The sequence below is a fragment of the Papio anubis genome, chromosome 17 (genome assembly GCF_008728515.1).
Source record: "Papio anubis isolate 15944 chromosome 17, Panubis1.0, whole genome shotgun sequence".
Classification (NCBI taxonomy): Eukaryota; Metazoa; Chordata; class Mammalia; order Primates; family Cercopithecidae; genus Papio; species Papio anubis.
The window spans coordinates 20,522,742-20,539,114 of record NC_044992.1 but is presented as its reverse complement, the minus strand read 5'-3'; the positions used below and the strand labels follow the sequence as shown (position 1 = coordinate 20,539,114).

General features: G+C 51.8%; 1 protein-coding gene across 1 annotated transcript in view; it reads right to left on the bottom strand.

Moving 5' to 3' along the window:
• The window catches only part of KSR1 (kinase suppressor of ras 1), a 170,703-nt gene that overhangs the window by 29,153 nt on the left and 125,177 nt on the right, over positions 1-16,373 (bottom strand). Inside the window, 7 exon segments of the mRNA XM_003912478.4 lie at positions 1,926-2,032; positions 2,134-2,195; positions 3,674-3,757; positions 5,985-6,045; positions 8,865-8,869; positions 11,428-11,543; positions 11,545-11,888. Of these exon segments, the coding sequence (XP_003912527.1) occupies positions 1,926-2,032; positions 2,134-2,195; positions 3,674-3,757; positions 5,985-6,045; positions 8,865-8,869; positions 11,428-11,543; positions 11,545-11,888 (779 nt within the window).

The following is a 16,373-nucleotide window of genomic DNA, read 5'->3' as shown; positions in this document are numbered from 1 at the left end:
AGGCCGAGGAGGTGCACGCAGGAGGGGCTCATGAGGGAGGTAGAACAGAGAGAGAGTGCTGTGAGGAGGGCTGAGGGGTGGTGTCCAGGTGGGTGGAGATGCAGGAGTGAACATGATGGGCAGGGGGTCGTGCAGAATGCATAGGGATGGGGGGTATGCTAGGCGTAGCTGGAGAGGAGAGGCAGGGGCAATGATGACATTGTTGGCAATGGGGGCAGGGGGCACTGCATTCCTGCTGAGGAACTGATCCTATCTGTGACGGGCTGGGAAAATAATTACTAGTTGATGGTATGGTACTGCTCCCTACAAGTTCATGAACATTCTCTCTTTACCCTTCAAATACCCTGTGAATGAAGCATTAGGAACCTCAATTTACAAAGCAGAAAGTGAGGCTCAGAGAGGTCAAGTGGCTCACTCAAGGTCATGGAAGCAAGAGAGGAGTTGGGACTCAAAGCCAGGGCTGGGCAGCTGTTGTGGTCTGAATGACTGTGAACTCCCACAGCTCACATGCTGAAACCCTAGCACCCAAGGAGGTGGTACTGGTAGCTGGAGCCTCTGGGAGGTAATTGGGTCATCAGGGCAGAGCCCTCAGGAATGGGACTAGTGCCCTCATGAAAGGGCTCGAGGGAGCTTGCTGGGCCCCTCCACCATGGGAGGATGTGGTATGAGTGACATCTGTGAGAAGGTGGGCCTTCCCAAGACATCGAGTCTGCTGGTACCTTGATCTTCCCAGCCTCCAGAACCATGAGAAACAAATTTCTATTGTTTTTAAGCTACCCAGTCTATGATATTTTGTTATGGTAGCCTGAACAGACTAAGACAGGACCCTATCATCTTTCCCCTCTTCCTCCCCATTCTGGGTGAGAAGCCACCACCAGAGGGAAATGAGAGGCAGGAGAGAGGACAGGTGCAGGCCCATGGCACAGTCAGGCCTAGGACAGCTGGCCTTCTTGTTTGACAGTAAGAGATGGCCCTGGCTCTCCCAGAGCAGCCCCTGAAGCTGTACCTTTAGGGTCCCCAGTACAAACTGGCCACGTTGCCTGTCTTTTTCTTCCAGCCTGAGCCACATGGCCAGTCACAGCCATGAGGCAACTGGGCACATGCTCCTCATCGGAGGGGCACACGCTAAGCCCCTGCTCTGGGGCTGCAGGTAAAACACACTTAAAAATACACAGCCAAAACCACAGCAGCCAGCAGCCTGCAGCCAGCCAGGATGGGAGTTGCTGTCAGAAGCCATCAGCACTGGTACTTCCCAGATGCCAGGCACACCTGTGCAAAGGGGCCAATGACAGGTATGCCAACCCTCCTGGGGGACACAGGTTTTGCATACTCTGTCTAGCTGCAGAGGACACCCGTCTGCCTCAGCAGAGAAGCCTGACCCGGCTATGGATGAAAATGCACTGTTTGTATTACTTTTGGGTATTCCTATGAGGGCAGCAGAGCCTTGCTCGGTGGCGGTCATGGCAATTGCTTTAACGAACAACTGAAGGTGTATCTACCGCACTGCGACTAAGGGCCCAGGTTTTGCGGCTGGGTGGCTGCCGAGGCTACCACTCTGGGTTTGTATCTTGCTCTCAGGGGATGCTGTGCTGTTTTCTCACCTGTGACATGGATCAGTATGTACCCTTCAGAACTACTGTGGGGCTCAAATGAAACAGCAATGGAAGTTGTTCCCGGTACACGCTAAACACACAGGAAGTGTTAGCTCAAAGGAGAAGGGACTGGGAATCACGGCTGTACCACCACAACTTAAATGTAAAGCCTCCTAGTGGCTCAAGATATGATTCCCAAGGCCACCCTCTGGCCACAAATCTGAGACTGTGGTGTCACATCCCACTTCCCCACTGAGCCTCTGAGGCAGGGGTGCTTTATAGGAAGGACGTCCAGTGGCAGAAGGGGGTCCTCCCCAGCATTACCCAGCGTACCTTCTTTGTCAGTGCTTTGGGAAGGGTTCCAAAATGGGGTTCGGCTGCTCTGTCCACCGGGTTGTTGATGTCCGAGGGGACAGATTCTGTCCTCCGAAGCCGAGTTACTGTTTGAAAAGAGGGAAAACCCATCACCAGGGAACAGGTCAAGCTAAAGATTGATTCACTGAAATCCAGAAGGCAGAGGAGAGGAAGACAGAAAACTCACATGGCAGGAAGGATATTCTACAGGCAGGGGCTTCTTTGGTACATTTGTTGTGACACTTCAACCTGGTAAAGAAGGGGAGGTTAGCGTGCGGAGCGCCACATGCGGGGCTCGGGCACACATGGGTAGCTCTGTGTAGCATTCACTCAGGACTGTCTCCATTTCCATAAACTTCTCAACAAATGTTAGCTCGAAAGTAGAGAACACCATGATATTAATAGTAATAGCAGCTGCTACACTGAGCTGCTATGCTGAGCATTTACCACGTTCTGTGTCATCTACCCATCCTCACAGCAAAGTAGGTCTCGTGATGCCCACTTCGACTTGCCCCAGGTTGCCCACCTATTTTTCTTTTGTAAAGAAAAGGAGACCCTCTACCCATACTGAAAAAACTCAAGACAAATCTGAACTTACAAAAAAAAAAAAAAAAAGACAAATTACACAGTGTTTGCTTTACCAAAGAATCCCAGGGACTCAAAGGGCAGCCCCTCCAGCTACATTTGTGCAATGGAACATGCGGTCTGAGGGTCAGCCCCAGGCTAGGATTGGAAAGAACTGGGTTCTCACTGTGGTCCTGCCTTCTGCACTGAGTCCTAGATTTCTCTCTAATGGGCTGAGGGTGTCCTATCAACCTCATACTGCATCGCAGGACAGCCTGGGCTCAGAGGTCATCCTGTGCTCTCCACATGATGGGAACTAGAGGTTCCTAATGTAAAGCCAAGTGGCCAGGAGCCACAGGAGACCCAGACTAGAGAGAGAAGTCAGCAACTCCCTAGAGGTCAGGAGAGTCGCTGGGAAAGTGATGGGTCCAGCTGATATGCACAAGACACACCATCTACCGTGTGACTGGAGCCCAGATGCAATCACACACACTAGTTCAGGTTCTCAGAGCCATCCCCATGGTTGATGCATACATTAAAAATCAGGCCCAGAAAGGTCAAGTGCCTTGCCCCAGGTCATACAACAATGCAGGGGCAGAGTGGGCTGGACACCGAACCTCCAAGGCCACCTTGCATTAGGTGAGGGCAGCGGGACAGCAGAGGACACACTCTGCCCAGCCCACACTGTTCCCTATCCTTGCCCTTCCTTCCCACCAGAAACCACAAGGCATGAGAAAATAAAGTTGGACTTGTACAGAATGTATACCCTGCGCTCACTCTCCCTGTCCGCAAGCCAACTCCTTGTTTTTAGCATCGCCTGTCTGCCTCTCGAGGGCTTCAAAATGTAAGGCTAAACTTCAGAACTCCTTACAGGTCCCAGAACAGTCCTCATATTCCTCCGGGCCTTAGTACAAGACCCTCCCATGACCTGGAATTCTCTTTTCCCCTTGGTCTATCTTGTAAACTTCTATTCATCCTTCAAAGCCCACCTCAAGTATTCCCTTCTTCGCGGAGTAACTTGCTTAATCTCCCTGAAGAGGCCTGATCACTCCCTGGTGTGCTGAATAGGACTATGAATAGCAAGTATAGGGAAGCGTGTTCGAACTCTGATTTACTAAACGAAAAGTGTCTGCTCCTCCCACCCCCACTCCTCTTCCCATCACCTGCAATGCTTGCACTTCACTCCAAATATCATACTCTTCTGGCACACGTGGCAGACCTGCGACAGCCAGGACTTGGTGGAGAACCTGCAGGGGGCAGACACAGGCACATGCTCGCACTGGCTGGGAGGCCAAGGCTCAGACACAGAAGGGTTCTCACGGAGCTCCAGGGCAACTGGGAGTCTTGGCTCCATCCCAGAGCCCCATGGGCCCTCTCCCAGATGCAAAGTCATCACTGTCAATATGCTGAAGTTGGTGTGGTCATCTGGCAGTACCAATTTGGCAGCAGCAATCAAGAGTACAAGTGTGCATACCCTTTGACCCAACAGTTCTTAGGAATTCTTAGGAATTTATCCAACACAAGGCCACAAATGTTGAAAGATACATAGACAAGGTATGCCAGCAGCATGTTAGCAGCATAAAGATGGAAAATAACCTACATGTCCATTGATAGGGGCTATGACTAAAGTATGCTCTTTCCAAACAATGGAACACTATGCAGCAAGAAACTAAAACAAGGACGCTTTTTCTGTGCAAATGGAATGATCTCCAAGTCACATTGTCAAGTTAAAAAAGTAAGGTACAATAAGATACGATCCCATTCACATCAAGTTCAAGTACAGGAAAAAAAACTCAGCTATGACAATAGAAGTGAATACCACTGAATGGTAGCACTGTCAAACTAGGGAGAACTAAAGGTAACTTTCTGGGTGCTGGAATGTTCTTCATCTTCATCTGGATGGTATACACAGGTGTGTACGAATACATACACATACACACACATAGTTGTGCATTTTGCTCTATATAAATTGTATCTCCATTTTTGGAAAAAAGTATAAGATTGCGTATAACATATGCAGTATTTGAGTAAAAAATAAAGGGGAAAACATACATACATATTTGTTTGTATAAAATATCTCCAGAAGACAACACACAGCTAAGACCTCTTTACAGAGGGGACTGAGGAGTTGGGGACAGGAACAAGAGGGCAATTTTCTGTTGACGTTTCAACGTATCAGTGTATTTTCAATCCAAAATGTAGAACATTAAAGAAAACACGAAAGATAGATTTCAAGGAAGGAAGGGGGATAAGTGGGTAGTGTCCTCCAGAAAAAAAGCGCAAGGCTGGTCCACAGGGTGGGGAGGCCTAAGAGCAGAAATAACTCATATTTTTGGAAACGCAGATTTTTTTTTTTAACGTATTGTATATCACAGTAACAACAGAACAAATGCCAACAGCATTTGGGAAGCAGTTTGTAATGCATCCACTAACACTAGCTCATTTGATTCTTATGCCCATGCCAGGGAGTGAGGCAGGTCCAGGATTCTTAGTGTGCAGCCAAGGAAACCAGCTCAGAGAGGTCAGGTGATGTTCCCAAGGTGCCACAGTTGGGATGCTGTGTAACAGGGTGTGGATCCCAGCTCTCTGAACTTAGAGTTACAGAGCTTCTCTGTAAGAAATTCCACTGGTCCAGCAGAGGCCAAAAAAGGCCTTTAGCACAAGGGAAAGAGAAGAGGCTCTGGGGACAAACAGCTGGGTTTGAATTCTGCCTTCTGCTTACTACCGGCTATAAGATGCCTCAGACGCTTCTGCAAATAGGGTTAACGCTAAGCCTCACAGGATTTGGGAAGGATCACAGATACGCTGTGTAGCAGAGATCCATAAATGTTACTCTCTCCACCCGACAAAGATGGGAGCTTCTGGTGGCAGGGGACACCCAACTGCACAGAGTGCCTTTTAAGGAGTTGCAATCTGGCCTCCTCGAGATGCAACCAGGTCTGTGGAGGCTCACACATGCACACGTGCTCTCTGTCTCCCTCATTGGGTTTTAATTACTTCTCATGTCAACACTGCAGGTGAGGGGAGCAAGAACCTTAGGGGTGGGGCCCAGGAATCTGGATTTTCAACAGGCTCTACAGCAGACTCTGATGTGCAGCCAGTTTCAGGACTCACGTGACATCTCACCGGATGCAGGGGAAGCTCCTGCAACTCCTTCCCATGACCCTGACCCTATTTCTCCTGGGACCTGTGTCCTGGGAAAGAAGGAAAGTGTTTTCCCTAAGCAGAGTGAGGAAGAGACCCGAGGAGGTGCAGATGACGGAGGTGCAAGTCCATGTGGCCACCCTGGCAAGGCAAGGGTTCCAGGTAAGTGCAGGGCGATGTCCCACAGGTGAAATGGAAATGGACAGACCCGTCAGAGGCAAAGAGCTCGGGCAAAGAGCTCGCTGAGAAACAGAGACCAGAACTCCCGGCCCCATGTGGGTTCCAGCCCGGCTCTGTGCCCTGATCCCCCTCCAGGCCCGCTGTGCCTACCTGTGTGTAACGGACAGCCCGATATCCCTCCGTACCATCTGTGGGGATCCATGCGAGAGATCTGCGGGGAAAGAGGCCGGATGGGCAGGCTGAGGAACTCCGCAGGCGACAGCTCGTGCCCGTGACTTCCTAGTTCAGAGACCACAGGCTAGAGGGGGGCGCAATGGTTTATTACATAAGCATCTCCCTGATCTATATCCATCAACACAGGAGCAGGCCAGGCTAGCCCAGTGGCATGGCATGGTTCCCCTCGCCTCGCTTGGTCCTCTAGCTTGCTCCTGGCCTCTGAGGATGGCTCAGTCAGCTGCCTCTGTGATGTTTCTAGCTGAGGAGCAAGGCAGGCTGGAGAGGCAGAAGGCAAAGTCAGAGTGAGGAGAGAAGCTTCTATACAGCCCAACCTCTTGCAACCTCTCACCAACACACCACAGGCCCCCAGTGTGCAGGGGCTTGATTCTGGGTACTTCTTGGTAAATGGCTGAAGCTGTCTACCTCAGGTGGAGAGCCGAGGCTAGTCAGCCCATCCAGTGCCTTTCCAGGCAGAAGCCCCTGGAGGATATTCCTCTGGGAGAGGCCACTGCCAGATCTGGGCAGACAGAGCGAGGACAAGGCGAAGCTTTACCACATTCTCACGTGGGCCAGCCCCACCCAGGTATGAGCCTGAGCCTCTGGGGACTTCTTGAGCACCCTCCTTCTCTGCTGAGAGAAAGGCCATACGCTTTGAGGTGCCTCTCCTGCTGGCCTTCCTGGAGGGCGCTCCCTCTCCCAGCCTGGGATTCCCTGTAAGAACAGGCATCCCTAGTGCAGTAGACAAACTGCTGGAAGCACTCTCTCCACCCACCAGCAGCCCGCACATTCAACTCACGCCCCCATACTCAGCGCCATTGCCTCCCAGAGCCAGCCCATGGGTGGGCTTCGGGGATCCGGGAACCCTCTGGACTGGTTCAGTAGAATGCTGTAGGCTTTTCTCTGGAAAGAAGATCTAAGACTTTCATCCAATCATCAAGGTGACCTGTGACCCAGAAAGGTCAGGAACACAGTGCTCTAGTGTGGCCATCTCATGTCCTCTGAGTCAGAAGGTCCCCCAAGGGTGGCCACTGCCCTCCTCAATCCCAAGTGCTGGTCTAGCACAAAGCTGGACTCATGAAGTGCTGGTTCACTTAAGGCCAAGTACCACATAAATAACCTCCATGAGAAGGGCGTGCTGGAGGTACTGAGTCCTCCCACATCAAGGAGAGCTGGATAAGAACAATCTATCTCACCTGCAGCTCTCTCTGGCACATCTGCAATGAGGCTGACTTGTCCCAACTTCCTCCTGGGGCTCACCCCACCCATCAGCAGCCAAGGCCACCAAAACGCATGGGGATGGCTGGGCGCCGTGGCTCACACCTGTAATCCCAGCACTCTGGGAGGCCGAGGCAGGAAGATCACCTGAGGATCACCTGAGGAGTTTGAGACCAGTCTGGCCAACATGGTGGAAACCCCGTCTCTATTAAAAATACAAAAATCAGCCAGGTGTGGCAGCGGGCACCTTTAATCCCAGCTACTCGGGAGGCTGAGGCAGGAGAATCACTTGAACCCAGGAGGCAGAGGCTGCAGTGAGCTGAGATTGCACTACTGCACTTCAGCCTGGGTGACAGAGCGAGATTCCGTCTCAAAAGAAAACAAAAACAAAACAAAACAAAACAAAAAACACGTGGGGCTAAAGGCGCCAGCTGCCAGCCTAGGAGAAACAGACTATGTTGGAGTTTCAACCAGTTAGCCCCAAAGCCACCTACGATCTGCCCCATCTTCTGTGGGCATGGGCAGTGAGGTGGTATGTGTGCCAGGCACTGCCTTCATCTGATCTGCATGGAGACACTGGCCCTGAAGGCCTAACAATCTCACTGCTCCAGTCCCCGTGTTACCATAGCAATTGGAGGATGGCAGGGCTGGGGCTGTCCTAGAGATGGAGGTGTTGAATGTTCCTCCAAGGTTCTGTGAAGGGCCCTGGCAGAAACTAAGGGAGGGAAGTGTAGCTCCTTTCCATGCTCCCCCTGTGCCTCCCTGGGGTTCCTGCAGCCAGCTCCACTTCAGCATAGTTCCTGCATGCTGCACCCCTCCTCATTCCCAAGACCCCGCCCACAGCTACGTGACTCTCCTAGCCAGCTCGGGATAGTACAAAAATAAACTCCTATTTTGCTCAGGCAAAAACCAGACATCTCTGCATTTCCAGACAATTAAAAGCAGACTCCAGAGGCACAGCTGTCTCCCTCCACTCTGACTCATGAGCGAGGCCCCACAGCACAGCCACGTGCAGGAACGTGCTCCCAACCTGGAGGTAGGGGTGGGAAAGGGGGTCAAGGGTTGCCCATGTGTCCTCCCATCCCAAAGGGGCATCTGCACCTCCCATCTTTTGGGGCGTCATTCAGAGTTGTGCTGCATTTCTGCCTCCAGGAATGTCCCTCTCCTGAAGAGTGGGGTCCCGGGACATCAGGTGGGGTTCTGGGGATGGCTAAAGTCCACTGAAACCAGGCAGATGGCACCGCCTTCCCGGGGGCGCTGCTTTACCATGGCAGCCCAGCAGGCCAGAGTCCCTGCTGGAGAGTCTCGGTGGGCAAGGGCAAGGTGGAGACAGGGCTCTTCATGGGGCTGCCCATGGGCCGAGATGCGCTCAAGGTCTCTGCTCAGAGAACGGCTGCCAGCTAGGCTGAAGCCAGCCAGTCACTTTAAGGCCACCTGTCTTAGGGTTATTTCCTGAGGCGGTCACCAGCACCTCTGCTTCTGGACTATGGAGAGGCTGAATGGGCTAAGAGGGGGGTCAAAGAGGTCCACCCCCGATGGCGACAGCAACGCACACACGACTCCCAGGTGGTAGAGGGGATGGAAATGAATCGCTCTTACCAAACCTAGAGGAGACAAAAAGCAGAGAGGGGGATTACGTCACCATGCTGGCTCGGCGCGTTCCTAGAACATTACCTTTGGGCGGGAGCAGGCAAGGGGCTGGGATGCAGGACTTTGAGGCCTGGCTTGAGGCCAGGCTGTGGCTGAGTGACTGTGGGAACCCCTGCAATCTCTGTGGGGACATTTCCTCAATGGAAAGGACTAGAAGGGCATCCCCCGGGCCTCCCCAGGGGACATTGAAACTCAGTGCTGTGCACTTTAATACATTAGCTTACATAAGCCTCGCCAGCAACCAAGCATGGTAATTAGAGTTCAGCCCATTTCACAGCCAAGAAAACTGAGCCTCAGGGGGCTGGCTGAGTAGGTCACATGGCTCACAGTGGGAGAGCCTGGCCCAGAGCCAGGCAAGAAAAGGGGTAAATCAGCTGGAGAGACCAGGCCTGGTGGCTCATGCCTGTAATCCCAGCACTTTGAGAAGCCGACACAAGTGGATCACCTAGGTCAGGAATTCAAGACCAGCCTGGCCAATGTGATGAAACCTTGTGTCTATTAAAAATACAAAAATTAGCCAGGTGTGGTGACGCATGCCTGTAATCCCAGGTACTCGGGAGGCTGAGGCATGAGAATCGCTTGAACCCGGGAGGCGGAGGTTGCAGTGAGCTGAGATTGCACCACTGCACTCCAGCCTTGGCAGCAGAGCGAGACTCCTTCTCAGAAAAAGAAAAAAAAATTATCAGTTGGAGAGGGTGTGGCTGGACAGGAAGGCAGAGATAACAGCCATGCAGAGCAGAGGTAGCCCCTGAAAGGAGAGTCACGCAGGGACACACCCTGAGCCTCCCCAGGGGGCTGCCACTGCCCCCAAGAACACATGGAGCTGGAGGAAACAGAGCACTCAGGGGTCACCAGAACAGCGAGGCGGCCTGAGCGTCACGTCAGTGCTGGTTCTGGTAACTCTGCAGGGACTGGACTCAGAATCCCAGGGTCTGAGGCTCAGTCACTGGCTGGAGTTTGAGGCTAGTTGTATCATCTGCCTGAGGCTGTGTCCCTGCCACCTTCCAGCATGCGAATGAGACCAGAGCTTTCCTAATGTTCTTCTTGGGAGAAGACAGAAACAGAGGGACTGGGTTGAGCCCACTGTGAGATGTCCTCTGACCCATGTTCGTGTGGCCATCATCACTGCATTCTACAGCCCCTTCTGGGTGGGACCCAGGCCCCAGCAGGACAGCCCAAGAGGGAACAGCAGGGTCAGTGACACCTGGATCTCTCCTCCTTGGGTGGCACACTCAAACCCATCGGAGCTGTCCAGGCTCCATCCCATAAAGGACCTGAACAGCATGCACTGGGAGAGGGGATCAGGCCCATTCCAAAGACGACTCCAAGGCCCAAGATACACCAGAGCCCAAGGAACCCCCTAGAAAATGGGTGCCCTTGTCGCTTCTTTACCTTTTGGCTAAGATCAAGTGTAGAAAAGTGGTGCCCAGGCTGAGGACAGAAACCAGGTGCCCCAATCCTCAGGGGTACAAGAAGGTAAGAGGCACCCAAGGAGAACTCTCCCTTTCTTTCTGTGCTGCCCACAAGGGTATATTGACAAGGGCAATCTTTGTAATAAAAAAGACTATAATCTAATGCCCATCAAGAAGGGGACAAGATAAACTATACAATGAAATAATATGAACAAGTCAAACAAATGGGGTTTAAATAATTATAGACATACACAAAACTGCTAGCCTGGTTGGCTCCTGAAAGGGGAACCACGTGACTGAATACAAATGGTGGGGTAGAGTTTTCACCGCGAACCCTGAGAAGCCACGGAGCTGCTGCACTTTGGATCGTGTGACTGTCTCACTTGTTCAAAATCCATAGATAGAAAAAACTTTTAAGTCAAAAACTAAACAAAAGAGTAAAATATTCCAAGATGTACTGACATGATGTTCCCAGAGATACCAAGGGAAGTTGAAAAAACAAGTCATGGGACAGAGTAGATGGTATGGTATCTGATAGTCACTAGTGGTTTCCACCAAATATTCCAGTTCTCTCCTCCTGGGCGTGTGGGCAAAGAGCACAGTTTCATTCTCCTGTTCAGGTTGGGCCAGGAATGGTGAGTGGAACTTCCAAGAAAGAGTACTCAATTGCCAGGGCATGACATCTGGAACTCACTTTTCCCCCTGCCACCGTGGCCAGCAATGCTCAGACAGTCTGGGCCCGGAAGGAAGCTGACCCATGATGGACAAGATGGACAAGGCGGCATGAGCAAGAAACAAATCTTTGTTCCTTTAAGACCTGGCAATTTGGGGATATCTGTTATTTCCGTGTAACCCGGCCTACCCTGACCCATACGTGGCATCACGTCATGTGCACGCACGTGTGCATACAGAACCAAATCTAGAAGGATTCAGGCCACACCGCTGAAGCAGTCTGAGGAATGGACTGAAAGATGGGGGTACCTCTTACTTTTGACTTTACATGCTTCTATAGGGGTTGATTTTATTGGTCCTTCCATGTATCTTTATAATTAGAAAACCACAGAGGGCACTTTTGGTAGCTGCCCAGGAGGAGCACTCACCTCATCGAGGAGACCTCGTCAATACGGTTCCCCAGCTGAGACTCGTGGGACTTACTCCGGGTGAGCGTGGGGAAGCTGGGCAGCAGCTGGAAGACCTTGCGGCTGGGTGGGGGGGGGCGTCCGCGGTGGCTTCAGCTTGGTGTGCCGTCGCAGCTGGGGTGTGGTGGGCGGGGTGATGAAGCTGTGCAGGGCACGCGGGGTCAGCCGGCCACTGGCATGCAGGGGAATACAGGTATCCGAGAGGCCCTCACTGAAGCTGGGGGTGGGGGAGTCTGAGGCAGGCAGAGCTGACACGGAGACGGAGCGTGGGCCCTGGGCACTGTTGCCTGCTCTGCCCAGCTGGGAGCTCCCCAGGGGCCAGGGCAGGCTGGCTGGTGAGAGAGTGTCCGTGGAAGGCCCCGAGCCACTTTCCCGCCGTGCATCCAACGAACTCCAACTGGAGTCCTCCTTATGTTCCCCTCCTGTGGACCAAGACGTGAAGTCACAGATGGTCGGGGCTGGAAGGCATTCACAAGGAGATGGCCAGGAGCCAGAGATGTTCAACACCTGGTGTGAGGCTGCACTGTTTCTTAAGGGAAGGCTTCAACTACCAACCTTTACCTGGTTTATAAAGGCTTCTCACTCATGCGCACACATTATGTAGCCAACCACGAGGTCCTCGGTGCAGATACTACCACAGGATGAGCATCCCTAATCTGAAAATCCAAAATCCAAAATGCTCCAAAACTTGGGACTTTCTGAGCATCGACATGACACTCACAGGAAATGCTCATGGAGCACCCCGGATTTCGGGATGGGGAATGCTAAACAAGTAGGCATAGTGCAAATGCTCCAAAATCTAAAAAAACCCAGAATCTAAAATGCTTCTCATCCTAAGCATTTCAAATAGGGGATACTCAACCTGTATTTCTGTTTCATAGAGAAGGAAGCAGAGCTCAGAGAGGAACTGGCTCGTGCAGGGCTCTTAAGGGCAGGTCTTGGGGGAGCAATCTAGGAAACCCACCCCAAAAGTGGGTGACCTCAGAAACCGAAGGGGTGACCAATCTTTAGGAGTTAGGAAAGGGAAGCTGGGTGTGTGAAGGAAGGAAAAACTCCACTTTAAGAAAATTCAAACATTGGGACAAGGGGTTGTTCTGAGCATCCAACAGCAAAGTGCCCCAGGGCTTGTGAAAAAAGATCCAGGAAGAAAGGGACCAACAGCCACTTTCTTCTACGCCAGCCTTTGAGTGACTGTGGGCTGTCCCTACCATGACCCTCTGCCTGAGGCCCCTGAGGCTTGTGTGGCTCTGTGGGGCTTGAGCTCCAGCCATTCAAGCACATGCTGGATGCTGGGTGGAAAGGCCTAAAAAGACCCATCCTTGTGCTTGAAGAGTCGAATGGGCGTGACAGGCACATAACACAGTATGTATGCTCTGTGCCAGGACAGAGACACACAGGGGGCTCTGCAGAGGAGCAGACCCTAAATCAGCTGTGGGGGTGGAGAGAGGGAGTGTGCCAGGGAAGGTTTCCCAGAGGAGGTGGCACCTGGGCTGAGTCAACTATGGAAGAAGGTGGAGAAGGAGCACCAGGCAGAGGGAACAACATATGGGAAGGTAAGGGCATATGGCACCTTCTGGTCACTACAAAGGGTTTTGTGTGCTGTCAGAGGTAAGGACAAGCTGGGGAGAGGCAGGGGATGAAGTTGGAGGGGTCAGCCCAGTGGGGCCAGATCAGGAAGGGCCTTGAATGTCTTGCCAAGAACTTTAAATCTCATACTGAATTGTAATCCCAATGTTGGAGGTGGGGGCTGGTGGGAGGTGACTGGATCATGGGCATGGTTTCTCATGACTGTTTTAGCACCATCCTCTTGGCTTGGTGCTGTTCTCGTGAGAGTGAGTTTAAAAATGTGTAGCACCTCCCTGCCCCCCCTCGCTCTTGCTCTTGCTCCTACCCTGTGGGACGCCTCACTCCCCCTTGCCTTCCGCCATGCCTGGAAGCTTCCCGATGCCACTCCAGAACCAGAAGCCGCTATGCTTCCTGGAGAGCCTGTAGAACCATGAGCCAAGTAAAGCTCTTTTTAAAATAAATTATCCAGTCCTGCAGATCACCAGGTCAGGAGTTCGAGACCATTCTGGCCAACATGGCAAAACCCCATCTCTACTAAAAATACAAAAATTAACCAGGTGTGGTGGTGCATACTGGCAGTCCCAGCTACTTGGGAGGCTGAGGCACAAGAATCACTTGAACCCGGGAGGCAGAGATTACAGTGAGCCGAGATCGTGCCACTGCACTCCAGGCCGTCTCATAAATAAATAAATAAATAAATAACCAACCCAGCCTCAGGTATTTCTTTACAGCCTGCGAGAAGGGACTGATGCACCTGTGTTGCACAAGCCTGCCCTGCCTCCCTCCTCCCTCCGGCAATGCCTGTTCTTCTCCCCAGTGTACAGTGGAGGTCACTGAGACTCGGGGAGGTCACAGACACTGCCCAAGGCCAGACATTTAAGAAAGTGGTGGGATGGGAATTGAAAAGTTCGGTCTCAGCACCATGCTCCCCGCCGCACCCCCCACGATGCTACTGATTCTGAATAACCTACAGCGGAACAGCTGTGGGAGGTAACAAGTTCCCCATCATCAGAGGTGGTCAAGCCACTTATCAAGAATGGGGGGAAGAATTAGCCTTCCCAATTCACAAGTTTCTTTGTACATCCCATCCCCTCTTCAAACACCCTTCCTCCCACCTGACTGCAGTGACCTTCCATTCAGGAACCCACCGGACAGGAGCTGCTCAGTCCCTGTGCTCCCATACCACTTGCTCCTTATGAGCTGCAGCCATGACTAACACTGTAGCTCATAGACTGGCCTACTGGAGGCACCAACCAGGTTTCTTGTTGAGCAGATGAAAGAATGAATTTCATGAATCTATGACCAAGCCCGCCACCAAAGGAAACAAGCCCCAAATTTGCAAGTTGCCTATTTAATCACCACTGCTCTTGGGCCCACTTGAGGACGGCCAATGGGTCCTGATGTGTGCACTGACACCAGCTGATTGGCAGTGGCTGCTTGAGAATGACACTAGAGTCGCCGAGCATCTGTGGGTTAGTGATATCTTCCTCGGGTGAAGGACTGGGAGGATCAGCAGGAATGTTCACCTCCTATTCACCAGCACAGACAACCATCCTTCACTCACTTTTTTTTTTTTTTTTTTTTTTTTGGGTGAGACAGGGTCTGGCTCTGTTACCAAAGCTGGAGTGCAGTGGTACGATCTTGGCTCACTGCAACCCCTATCTCCCAGGCTCAAGCCATGCTCCTACCTCAGCTTCCTGAGTAGCTGGGATTACAGGTACACACAACCACTGTTTGCTAATTTTTGTATTTTTTGTAGAGACGGGGTTTTGCCATGTTGCCCAGGGTGGTCTTGAACTACTGAGCTCAAGCAATCAGCCTGCCTCCGCCTCCCAAATGCTGAGATTACAGGCCTGGGCCACCATGCCCAGCTGCTCACTCACCTTTCTTTAGACCAGAGATTGCAAAGGAAATGACTTCAACACTTTCTATCACCTCATAGGCCTCACACTGAAAAGAACATGTAATACATGCCAGGCTCTGGTCTGAGGACTTACGTTAACTCATTTCCTCTTCACAACAACCCTGAGAGAGGTGTTGTTATCACTGCCATTTTCCAGATGAGGAAACTGAGGCACAGTGAGGTAAAGTAACTCAGCAAGGTCCCAAAGGTTCTAAGTGGCCAAGCAGAGTGCTGGGCCCAGACAGGGCCCAGGCGGTCTGATTCCATAGCCCATCGTACTGTGACTAGACTGCTCTCACCAAGCCCCAAGGGGGTGCAATGAAGATGCTGTGATGCATGATCTGACGGGATCACTGGTATCCAGCGGATCCCAGCAGGTGCCTGTGAAGTGCAGCCAGCACTGGGCAGATGAAAGGCCTGTGTCCTGGACTGTGATGGGGCCAGAACTCTGCTGGGACTTAGCTGAGAACTCTCAGAACTTAGCTGAGACTAAATGAGAGAGAAGAAACCTAGAAAATGCTTCTTCTTCAGGGGCCTCCTCTAGGGCCTGCTGGAAAAAGCACCCTCTGAACAAGAAACCTGAGTTCAAAGCCCAGCTCTGCTCCATGCCAGGTGTGAGGCCCCAGATGATTCATCCAACACCTCCAGTGGTCACAGAGGTCTCAGCTACAAAACGAGCTCAGCACCACCTCTTACAACGGTGTGGCCACGATATGTGTGTCACACGCCTGGCACACAGTAGATGCATAAATTAGTGGTCTCCCTCCCTTGGCATCTAGGACAAGTGGACAGCAGCCTTCATGACACAAATGGGTCACTACCACTTAAAAGCTGACTCTTTCACAATTCTTTAAAATCCAGACATGAAGAGGAAGGAAAGAAGGGCTGACAAATTACCCCCAAAGATCTCAGCTTGGGTGGCAAGCATGGGGACAAACCAATTGCCATGATAGCCCAAGGTTCAAATCCTGGCTCCGTCACCGACTGCTGTATGCCCTTACCCAAGCCCCTTCCCTCTCTGGGCTCAGTCTCCTCCTGTAATATGTGGGACCAAAAACATCAGCCACATCTCTGTTGTGTTGATTTTCAGCAGCTGCCGGGAGACCTAACAGGTCAAGATTTTCTGAATTGAGTGCAACTTTCTACACTGTGCCGTGTTCAGAGGACTTGATACAATGAGGGCAGAGAAGAAATTAAGTCCGATCCTCTCTGGGAAGAAAAAAACCAGGCAGAATACAAACCTCAGTGCCTTCCTTAAGCCTCAGGCAGACGGAGATAAGACAGGGGCCTCAGATAATTAAAAAGCAGGCCTGATTTCATTCATGAGGCATATTTTAATGCCTTATCTATGTGGTAGTGGGAGCATTAAGTCAGGCATTTGAAGCTGTTTCCAAGGCAAGATTTAGAAAGCCTGTGAATAATTCCCAAGGACCTCGTG